Source organism: Cherax quadricarinatus, chromosome 39 (genome assembly GCF_038502225.1).
Source record: "Cherax quadricarinatus isolate ZL_2023a chromosome 39, ASM3850222v1, whole genome shotgun sequence".
Lineage (NCBI taxonomy): Eukaryota > Metazoa > Arthropoda > Malacostraca > Decapoda > Parastacidae > Cherax > Cherax quadricarinatus.
The window spans coordinates 16610399-16622898 of record NC_091330.1 but is presented as its reverse complement, the minus strand read 5'-3'; the positions used below and the strand labels follow the sequence as shown (position 1 = coordinate 16622898).

Here is a 12500-nt window from a genome sequence, read left to right as displayed (position 1 = left end):
AAAAAAAAAGACCCCAGCACTCCTATTTTCATGCAAAACAAATACAGGATTCTACCTTACACTCATCTGGTAGGACAACAGTACTCCCTGGGTGGTTGCTGTCTACCAACCTACTACCTGCCTCGGTGGGAGACTGCCGACGTTACAAAAAAAAAAAATATAATTCTAACAGACTGCTGTTAATGAACCCCCCATATAATATAATTTATCTACTTTATTCAAATAAGCATTTCTTATAAATAACAAAAAAAAGGCACAATACCATGACTGAAACAATACACAAATAACCTGCACGTAGAAGAGAGGAGCTTACGACGATGTTTCAGTCCGACTTGGACCATTTACAAATTCACACAAACTTTGTAAATGGTCCAAGTCAGAGCAAAACATCGTCGTAAGCTCCTCTCTTCGATGTGTGGATTATTTGTGTGAGCATTTCTTATTACCAAAGCTCTTTCTATACATGACTATTAAAGGACTCTCCAGTATCACTTGCCCTAGGAACTCCAAACTTACCTACTATCCTAGAAAATGAGGGGATGCTGAGGTGGTTCAGGCATTTAGTGAAAGTAAGAGAGGGTATGTAAAAGAAAGAAATTAAAAGTGAATATAGAAAAGAGGAAGGTGATGTGGATAAAAACAATTTAGGAAACGAAAGATTGGATTTCAGATTGGAGGGAGAGTATAGAGGAGGTGAATGTATTCAGATAATTGGGAGTGGACATGTCAGCAGATGGGTCTATGAAAGATGAGGTGAATCACAGAACTGACAAGGGGAAAAAGGTGAGTGGTGCACTGAGGAGTCTGTGGAGACAATGAACTCAAACCATAGAAGCAGAGGGAAATGCATGAGAGTATAGTTATACCAATGCTCTTATATGGGTGTGAAGCATGGGTGGCAAATGTTGCAACAAGAAGGCTGGAGGCAGTGGAGTTGTCATGTCTGATGGCAATGTGTGGTGTGAATATAATGCAGAGAATCCTTAGTTTGGAGATTAAGAGATGCAGGATTACCAAAACTATTATCCAGAGGGCTGAGGAGAGGTTGTTGAGGTGGTTCGGACATGTAGAGAGGTTGGAACGAAATAAAATGTGTATAAATCTGTAGTGGAAGGAAGGCAGGGGGGGGGGGGTTAGCCTAGGAAACGTTGGAGGGAGGGGGTAAAGGAGGTTTTGTGTGCGAGGGGCTTGGACTTCCAGCAAGCATGCGTGAATGTGTTAGATAAGAGCAATAGGAGCAAATGGAGACGAATGGTTTATATGACTTGACATGCTGTTGGAGTGTGAGCAAGGTTAACATTTATGAAAGGATTCAGGGAAACTGGCAGGCCAGACTCGAGTCCTGGAGATGGGAAGTACAGTGCCTGTACTCTAAAGGAGGGGTGTTAATGTTTTATAACTGTAAACGCACCTCTGGCAAGACAGTGAAAAAGTGAAAGATAATGAAAGTTTTTCTTTTTCGGGCCACCATGCCTTGGTAGGATGCGGCCATGTGGTAATAAATAAAAAAAATAGAGGATGATGGCAAGGGGTTTATAAATCCAGGGTGGAAGGTAGAAGAAGTATATATTTGATATATTTCTGAGGAGATTTGAGATTCTCTATTCACCAACCCCAGCCTTTTCCTAGGCTTATCTTGTGCTTGCTTCTTCAACCAGATTGTTGCTGCTGGTGGCCTGCTGGCCCACATATCCATTAAAGGCTGATTGAACTAGGAGTCACGCCAGGAACAGTTGGATGGTGCGGGTAAGGGAAGCTTTGCATTTAGGGGCTTATGCATTCAGCATGCCTGTGTGAGCATGATAGGAGTGTATGGAGACAAGTATTATGGGAAAGGTAACATTTACAAAGGCATTCTGGAAAACCGGTTAGCAGGTAGGGCAGAGCTTCCACTCTGAAGTAGGGTTGAGGATGATGTAGTCGGAGGGTTATCCGACTTGTGATATCAACACTTCTTGCAAGACAGTGACTGAATAAAATATGGTGAATGTTTACTTCTTTGGGTCACCCTGCCTTAGTGGAAGATGGCTGACAAGTTAAAATGTATTCTGATTGCTCAAATTATTATATTTAGGGGGAAGCACTAAACCCATAGGGAGCAATTAGATTCAATCCACGGAAAGGGAGGACAAACCCAATTCCTTGGATCAAGAGTCCCCTCGTGGAACTTCCCTCGAGGGTTAACTGCCCCAATAAGTGTTCAATTGTGATAAAACAGGCCTCTTTTGGAAGAAAATGCCAAAGAGGACCTACATCACGGAGGAGGAAATGGCACTCCCAGGACACAAGCCTATGAAAGACAGGCTAACTCTCTTTGTTCTGTGCTAATGCTAGTGGTGTTTTCAAAGTGAAGCCTTTACTTGTGTATTACTATGAAAATCCCAGTGTTCAAGAAAAATGTCGTGAAGAGTAAATTGCGTGATGTGGAAAGCTAATCATGGGGCATGAGTCATGAGGCAACTTTTCAAAGACTTGGTTCATGAAGTGTTTTGCCTGAGTGTGAAAAAATGCCTCCTGGAAAATAAATTGCCACTCAAATGCCTCCTGGTAATGGACAATGCTCCAGCTCATCCTCCAAACTTGGAAGACCAATTGTCTAGGCATTTCAGTTTTATAACAGTGAAGCTCTTGCCTCCCAACTCCAGCCCATGAACCAGCAGGTCATTTCTAACTTCAAAAAACTCTACACAAAAGCAGTTTCAAAAGTGCTTTGAAGAGACCTCGGACACTGAATTGCTAAGAGTTCTGGAGGAATCATTTCAATATCCTTCATTGCATAAGCATTATAGGTAAGGCTTGGCAAGGAGTGTCTTCCAGGACTTTGAAATCTTCTTGGAGACAAGCCAAAACAAGTCATATCTGCAACATGTTCAGTTGTGCAAGAAAGGTATAAAATACCGACAATATGAAAGTTAAGACATGTGCAACATCAGATGTTGCACATGTGTCTTAACTTTCAACATGTTCAGTGACAAAACCTAGTCCCATTTCCAGGAAATCTTAAGAGACGCCAGAAACAGAGCACTCTGGACAGTTATTTTGTGCGACAAGGGTCCAGTGACTCAAGCTGGTCCTAATGGTATTAAAAGACAATGAAAGGAAGTAACTCCAAAGAGGGCTTTGATACCTAGTTCTTATGGAGGGGGATTCCCCTTCCAAACACTAATCTGCCCTTCCTCTCCTCCTCCCTGTCTTCCATAAGCAAACAAGAGTCTTCAATAAAGCTATGTAATAGTGATTTAATGTTCTTAATTTATTTTATTTAGTTCTCATTGTTTTATGTAAAACTATAATTAATCTTTAAAAAATGTATTTTTTCTGTGAACATTTTTGGGTGTCTGTAACGGAATAATTGTATTTACATTAATTTATATGGGAAACATTGCTTCGAATTCAGGCAGTTTTGAATTTAGGCCGACTTTCTGGAATAGATTACGGCCAAAAAACGAGGTTCCACTTTATCTACTGGAAAATAAATTGCCACTAAGTCCCTCCTGGTAATGGACAATGCTCCTGCTCATCCTCCAGGCTTGGATGACCAAATGGTGGAGGAGTTTAGTTTCATCACAGTGAAGTTCTTGCCCCCTAATACCACTCCTCTCATCCAGCCCATGGACCAGCTTTTATGTGACCTCAGACACTGAACCGACCCTAAGAGAGTTCTGGAAAGATCACTTCAATATCCTCCACTGCATAAGCCTTATAGATAAGGCTTGGCAGGGAGTGACTTCCAGGACTTTAAACTCTGCTTGGAGGAAATTGTGGCTAGATTGTGTCCTCGACAGAGATTTTGAAGGTTTTGAGGCCGAGTCTGACAACCCTACGCCAGCTGTGGAATCTACTGTGGCACTGGGGAATTCCATGGGGTTGGATGTGACTGGCCAGGATGTGGAAGAGTTGGTGGAGGACAACAGTGAAGAGATAACCACTGAAGAGCTGCAAGACCTTCATTTGTAACAGCAACAGGAAATTGCTTCAGAGGAGGAAGAGAGATGGAAGAAGGTGCCTTCTTCAAAGATTAAGGACATTTGTGCAAAGTGGGGCGAGGTGCAAATGTTTGTGGAGGAACATCACCCTGACAAAGCTGTTGCAAGCTGTGTTGGTAACATGTACAATGATAATGTCTTATCCCATTTTAGGCAAATTTTAGAGAGATACCAGAAACAGAGATTCTGGAATAATTTTTTGAGTGACAGGGGTCCAGTGACTTAAGCTGGTCCTAGTGACATTCAAAAACAAAGAAGGGAAGTAACCCCAGATAAGGACTTGGTACCTAAAGTCTTTACGAAAGGGAATTCCCCTTCCAAACAATAGTGTAACTTCTCCATCCTCTCCCCTCCTCTTGTCTTCCGTACACCAACAAGTGTCTTCAGTAAAGGCAAGTGTGATATTATTGTTTTATACTTTATGTCTCATTGTTTTCTTTATGTAAATCTATATTTACTGTAATTTTTTTTTTTTTTTAATATTGTTGGGTCCTGGAACAGATTAATTGGATTTACATTATTTCTTATGGGGAAAATGGTTTCGCAATTCATAAATTTTGCCTTTTGTCAGATTCTCTTGAACAGTTTAATCGTGAAATTTGAGGGTCCACTGTAGCTCATATTGAATGTATACATACAACTGTATATAGATATTCATGCAAGTGCGGTTACTCAAGTACAGTGGAATATTGGTACTCGATCAGCTCCCTTCTCAAACAGTTCAGCACTACCAAACAAACATGACCTGCTAGAACTTCGCTGTAAGCTATTTTGTGTTTCTTCGCATTTTCTGTTTTTTTTTATATTATTTGTATATATCACCATGGGGCCTACAAAGATTAATAACAGCTAACCAAAAAGAAAATTGGTTGGGAAGAATCTGTTCGATACTCGAACTAATGGGCACTCAAACAGCCTTCTGGAATGAATTAAGTACCAAGGTTCCACTGTATATGTTTAACCTCTTAGCATTCCATCATTGATATAACAGAGGGATTTGGATGTGGTTCTAGTACGTTACAGTGTAAGATACAAATGTCAACAATTTCAAGTGCTAGATTGGGCTCTCAATTATTCAAAGTGTGGAAATTTAATCTGCCTGTCAACAGATGCACAATATTTGAAACATCTACATGCCTTTGCAATGCTTTAGTTGTTGCATGCCAATGAAAGTAATAGAAAAGAAAAAATGCCTAACCACAGCTGAACGATACAGGATACAGTGGACCCTCGGTTATCAGCAATAATCCGTTCAGGAAGAGCCAAAAACCGAGATATTATTTCCCATAAGAATTAATGTAAATCCAATTGATCCGTTTCAGACATCCAAAAATATTAGCAAAACATACATTTTTTTAAAGATTAACTATAGATTTACATACAGAAAACAATGAGTACATTCATTACTTACCTTAAAATATTTGTAGTCTTAATGTAGGGCAAGAGGCGAGTAGTATTTATTTGAAGGAAGACAGTGTAGGTGTTGCAACCCCTGAATGGGTTGCAATGCATATGTATATTTCCTTTTTCATATAATTTTATATTGCTTATATTTGCGATAATAGCGAAATCGTAAATGTATTGCTTTATATTATCATTTGACTTAGTTATGTTGTTAGGTAGGATGTAACACACACATTATGTGCTCATAGTTCAAGTCTTGATTGTCTAACTACTGTAATTATCGCTCTTTGCTCGTTTTTCTGCCAGCTTCTGTTGCTGAGCTGCAGCTGTCCACGGAGCTATCACGTGATAGGGGGAAGGGGGGTTGACCACACCTCGCCTGAAGTATTCAGTCTGGTCTAGACTCTTGGTGGTTGGACGTATTCCTGACAAGAAGTGCCTAATTCTCCCTTATTGGCCCTTGCTGGAAGATCGTCTCGTCTCATTATTCTTGTTAGTTCTGGAGAGACTGTTCACAGAACATTGTATAGACTTAGTGATTTTCGATGTTGTACTGAGGTTGTGTGTTGCTTAGACACTCTGAGTAACTCAGGTCCTGAGCTGTAGCTTCTGACCTAATTTGTACTGGTATCTGTGTATTATCACAGTCGGAGATTTTCTTATGCTAAACTTAGATTCAGTAGTATGGGAGTTGTGTGGCTTTTGTGGAGGATCTGCAGATGGTCCCTACTTAGTGTCGTTATATTATCTCCTTGTTCCTGATTGTGTTGCAGTTGCTCGTTATATTGCTATTATGGGCTTAGCATTCTTTTTATTGTTCAAGCAGACTGTTCTGACTGCCAGTTGGTCAAGAAGTTAGTTTATTTGAGGACTTTGTCAGTCACTTGCTTAAGTCTAGTCGAGTCGTGAGACATAGCGAACTACTTAGAGCACTTACACACATACACACAAACTTACTTGTATATATTTGTAATATCTTATTAAATGTTAATGTACCAGACGGTACTTAAGAATTATAAATGTGATATGTGCTTTCATCACAATAATACTGTACACGAGAGAAGTGATTAATATTATTTTGATTACTGTGATTAATTTAATTTAATTTGATATACGCCTAGACAACTTGATAAATTTATTAAATTTTAATTTCTCTAGTTAGTAGCCTACCAGTTGTAATCCTGAAGCACTGTTGAATCATACTGAATTCTAATGGATAACTGGACAAGGATACTGACTACTTGTTACGAAAACCCAGTAACAGGCTGGATGCTAGAAGGGCAGTCCTTTCTAGTATTCACTTGAGATCTCTAAGCTTTTAGAATCACGTTTTTTTGTAACAGTAGGCAGTGATAGATGTGGGTACAGTACACGTATATAGCCCCCCCCCTCCCCTTGGGCTACACTACACAGCCATATTATTACCATGTTCACCGAGTTTAATCGTTTCTAACAACTACCTTTAGATGCCAATATAAACAAAGGGAGAAGTAATGAATAATTCATGCCAAGAATTGTAAACAAATGCATATGAAGGGCGGCTACTGGGCGAGAAGCCAGATTCAGTTTTCTCTAACGCTGAATCAGAGAAAACGTAATGTTTATTCTCCACCCGACTCTCCAACTCGATAGCATAAACATTGCATGTTTATATGCTATGTTTATATGCTGTATGCTATGTAATGCATTTCTTATATAATTTTGAAGAAAACATCATATATGGATTAATGAAAATGTATATACATTAACCTAAAATAAGACATTTAATGTGCCCAAGAGTGATTATTATTAAACATACATCGCATGGGTGATGAATGTTGCAACGAGAAGGATGCTGGAGGCATTGGAGATATCATATCTGAGGGCAATGTGTGCTGCAAATATAATGCAGAGAATTCATAGTTTGGAAATTAGGTGGTGTGGGATTACCAAAACTATTATCCAGAGGGCTGAGGAGGGGTTGTTGAGGTGGTTCGGACACGTAGAGAGAACGGAACAAAACAGAACGACTTCGAGTGTATAAATCTGTAGTGGAGGGAAGGCGAGGTAGGGGTCGGCTACAGTCCATGCATGCCTGCTACACTCCTTGCCTTGAATTCTATTGCGTTTCTCACTTTCTTTACCAAAGGAACTTTACTAGGAACTTTCTTTGGGGCCATGATTACTTATTTCACAGTTGCACTTAATCAATAACCACCAAAAACAATGGATTATAGTGAAATGTTTGGATGAATGAGCAGAAGCTTTCTCACTCGCCCAGACACACAGCCACACTGACTCAGGAACGCACAAGTGGCTGGCGGTGGATGCGTCCAATACAGCCACTAAGTGAAATAACAGCTTATGACCGGAAGCCGAAAAACCAGTTGATAACAGAGTTGGCCGATAAGCAGAACAGCCAATAACTGAGGGTCCACTGTATAGGCGCATACCCCACACACACACACACACACACACACACACACACACACACACACACACACACACACACACGAGCGCACACATACATGAGCGCACACATACACGAGCGTGCGTGCACGCGCGCACACACACACGTGCACACATGCACACACACAATATACACACACAATGTACACACACACAATGTGCACACACAATGTACACACACACAATGTACACACACACAATGTACACACACACAATGTACACACACACAATGTACACACACGTACACACACGTACACACACGTACACACACACGTACACACACACGTACACACACACACGAGCACGCACACACGAGCACGCACGCACGAGCACGCACGCACGAGCACGCACGCACACGAGCACGCACACACGAGCACGCACGCACACGAGCACGCACGCACACGAGCACGCACGCACACGAGCATGCACACACACGAGCACACACACACGTTAAGGACACTACCAGAGTGAGAGGGGAGGATGAACCAGCAAGATTGGACCTTGTGTTCACCCTGGGCAGCTCAGATATTGAGGACATCAAGTATGAGAGTCCCCTAGGAGCTAGCGACCACGTGGTTCTGTGCTTTGAATACATAGTAGAGCTGCAAGTGGAGAGAATAACAGGAGTTGAATGGGAAAAGCCTGACTATAAAAGAGGGGACTACATAGGGTTGAAGAACTTCCTGCGGGAGGTCCAGTGGGACAGAGAACTGGCAGGAAAGCCAGTAAATGAAATGATGGAATATGTAACAACAAAATGCAAGGAGGCAGTGGAAAGGTTTATTCCCAAAGGCAACAGTAACAACGGGAAGACCAGAACGAGCCCCTGGTTTACCCGACGGTGTAAGGAGGAAAAAAACGAAGTGCAATAGAGAATGGAAAAAGTACAGAAGGCAGAGAACACACGAAAATAGGGAGATCAGTCGCAGAGCCAGGAATGAGTACACACAGGTAAGGAGGGAGGCCCAGCGACAGTATGAAAATGACATAGCATCGAGAATCAAGACGGACCCGAAACTGTTGTACAGCCACATCAGGAGGAAGACAACAGTCAAAGACCAGGTGATCAGATTAAGGACAGAAGGTGGAGAACTCACAAGAAATGATCAGGAGGTATGTGAGGAGCTGAACAGGAGATTTAAGGAAGTTTTTACAGTAAAGACAGGAAGGAGTGTGGGAAGACAGCACAGAAGGGAACATCAAGAGGGAATATACCAACAAGTGTTGGATGACATATGAACAACTGAGGAGGAGGTGAAGAAGCTCTTAAGTGACCTTGACACCTCTATGGCGATGGGACCGGACAACATCTCCCCTTGGGTCCTTAGAGAAGGAGCAGAGATGCTGTGCGTGCCTCTAACCACAATCTTCAACACATCCCTTGAAACTGGGCAACTACCTGAGAAATGGAAGACAGCTAATGTAGTCCCCATATTTAAGGAAACAGAAATGAGGCACTAAACTACAGACCTATGTCTCTGACATGTATTGTGTGCAAAGTCATGGAGAAGATTATCAGGAGGAGAGTGGTCGAACACCTGGAAAGGAACAAGATTATAAATTAAAACCAGCATGGGTTCATGGAAGGCAAATCTTGTATCACAAACCTCCTGGAGTTTTATGACAAGGTAACAGAAGTAAGACACGAGAGAGAGGGGTGGGTAGATTGCGTTTTCCTAGACTGCAGGAAGGCCTTTGACACAGTTCCCTACAAGAGATTAGTGCAGAAGCTGGAGGATCAGGCGCACGTAAAAGGGAGGGCACTGCAATGGATAAGAGAATACCTGACAGGGAGGCAGCAACGAGTCATGGTACGTGAAGAGGTATAACAGTGGGCACCTGTTACGAGCGGGGTCCCACAGGGGTCAGTTCTAAGACCAGTGCTATTTTTTATATATGTGAACGACATGATGGAAGGAATAGACTCTGAAGTGTCCCTGTTCGCAGATGACGTGAAGTTGATGAGAAGAATTAAATCGGATGAGGATGAGGCAGGACTGCAAAGAGACCTGGACAGGCTGGACATGTGGTCCAGCAACTGGCTTCTCGAATTCAATCCAGCCAAATGCAAAGTCATGAAGATTGGGGAGGGGCAAAGAAGACCACAGACAGAGTATAGGCTAGGTGGACAAAGACTACAGACCTCACTCAGGGAGAAAGACCTTGGGGTGACCATAACACCGAGCACATCACCGGAGGCACACATCAACCAAATAACCGCTGCAGCATACGGGCGCCTGGCAAACCTGAGAATAGCGTTCTGATACCTTAATAAGGAATCGTTCAAGACACTGTACACTGTGTATGTTAGGTCCATACTGGAGTATGCAGCACCAGTCTGGAACCCACACCTGGTCAAGCACGTCAAGAATTTAGAGAAAGTACAAAGGTTTGCAACAAGGCTAGTCCCAGAGCTCAAGGGAATGTCGTACGAGGAAAGGTTAAGGGAAATCGGACTGACGACACTGGAGGACAGAAGGGTCAGGGGAGACATGACAACGACATACAAGATACTGCGGGGAATAGACAAGGTGGACAGTGGTCACAGGTGGTCACAGACCGGGCCGCAGGGGCGTTGACCCCCAGAACTCTCTCCAGGTTAACTCCAGAGAGGGGACACAGGGACAAGGGGTCACAACTGGAAGCTGAAGACTCAGACGAGTCACAGGGACATTAGGAAGTATTTCTTCAGTCATAGAGTTGTCAGCAAGTGGAATAGCCTAGCAAGTGAAGTAGTGGAGGCAGGAACCATACATAGTGCTAAGAAGAGGTATGACAAAGCTCAGGAAGCAGAGAGAGAGAGGATCCAGTAGCGATCAGTGAAGAGGCAGGGCCAGGAGCTGAGTCTCGACCCCTGCAACCACAATTAGGTGAGTACACACGAGCACACACACAGGAACACACACACACACACAACTAGCGCACACGTGCGAGCGCGCGCACACACACTAGCACACACACACACTAGCACATGCACACACACACTTGCACACGCACACACACGAGCACGCACACACACACGTGCACACGCACATACACATGCGTGCACACGCACACACGAGCACACATGCACACACAATGATGTGACGTTGCTGAGAAGAATTCGATCAGATGAGGACCAGGCAGAACTACAAAGGGATCTGGATAAGCTGCAGGCCTGGTCCAGAAACTGGCTCCTGAAGTTCAACCCCACCAAGAGCAAAGTCATGAAGATTGGGGAAGGGTAAAGAAGACCACAGATGGAATACAGTCTAGGGGGCCAGAGACTACAAACCTCACTCAAGGAAAAGGTTCTTGGGGCAAGTATAACACAGGGCACATCCGAGGTGCACATCAACCAATTAACTGTTGCAGCATACAGAGACAGGATGTTCCAGAGATGGGACACAGCAACAAGGGGTCGCAGTTAGAGGTTGAAGACTCAGACGAATCACATGGAAGTTAGGTAGTACAGTATTTCTTCAGTCACAGAGTTGTTAGAAGTGGAATAGTCCGGGAAATGATGTAGTGGAGGCAGGATCCATACATAGCTTGACGAAGAGGTATGATAAAGCTCACGGAGTGGGAAGAGTGACCTATTAGCGGCCAGTGAAGAGGCGGGGCCAGAAGCTGTGACTCTACTTCTGCAACCACAACTAGGCGAGTACAACTAGGCAAGTACACACGCCCACACACACACACACACGGACACTAGCACACATGGACACTAGTACGTGCACACACTAGCGCACGCACACACTAGCGCACGCACACTAGCGCAAGCACACACTAGCGCACGCACACACTAGCGCACGCACACACTAGCGCACACACACACACTAGCGCACACACACACTAGCGCACACACACACTAGCGCACACACACACACTAGCACACACAGTGTACATGCACACATACTAGCGTGCATCTGCATGCATGCATGCATGCATGCATACACACACACACACACACACACACACACACACACACACACACAAAACTCACCGCAAGCTGCTTTGGTAGGTTGTCTGCCACCCTGTCTAAAAGCGTTCTTGTAGGTTTGTCTCCACAAAGTACCACCAATTGTACATTTGTGTCTCCTCGTAATAGAAGACCTTTAGCCAAGATACCCACTCGCATCACGCCTTTCAGCATCCTTGGTGGACCATCTTCTTTCTTTTCACTGAAAATAATAATGAAGTGGGTGGTTAGTTACTTAAGGGAGTTAAGTTTTTATGAGAATAGTGAAGCTCACTTTAGGGAAAGGAGAGAGAGGAAAAGTATTTTAGAGTTAAATTGGGCCTTGGACAGTGATGTGTGAGGTTTGCTGAACTGTGACGTGAAAATACTTCCGGCAAGACAGCAATCGAGTAAGCAGTGAAAGCATTTCCTTTTATTTTATTTGGGGAAGAAGAGGGGTTACCCTACACTGGTGAGAGAACCTTTGAGTTAAAATACAAATATTGTAAGGACATTCCCAAACATAAGGCTGTGGTTAGGAAAGCATCAGATTCAACAGTAAAGCACTAAGGTAGAAAGGCCTGACCACACAGCAATCAAACATTAACCCTTTGACTGTCGCAACCGTATATATATGTTTACGAGGTACCGTGTTTGACGTATATATACTCATAAATTCTAGCGGCTTCAAATCAGGCAGGAGAAAGCTAGTAGGCCCACAT

The 12500-nt window shown here is 43.2% G+C and overlaps 1 protein-coding gene across 3 annotated transcripts in view; it reads right to left on the bottom strand.

Annotated features, from left to right (window-relative positions):
• The window catches only part of Zn72D (Zinc-finger protein 72D), a 66280-nt gene that overhangs the window by 28609 nt on the left and 25171 nt on the right, over positions 1–12500 (bottom strand). For all 3 annotated transcript variants that reach the window (XM_070092452.1, XM_070092453.1, XM_070092454.1), the window contains exon 6: positions 11824–12001. In XM_070092452.1, coding sequence (XP_069948553.1) covers positions 11824–12001 — 178 coding nt within the window. The remainder of the gene's footprint in view (positions 1–11823; positions 12002–12500) is intronic.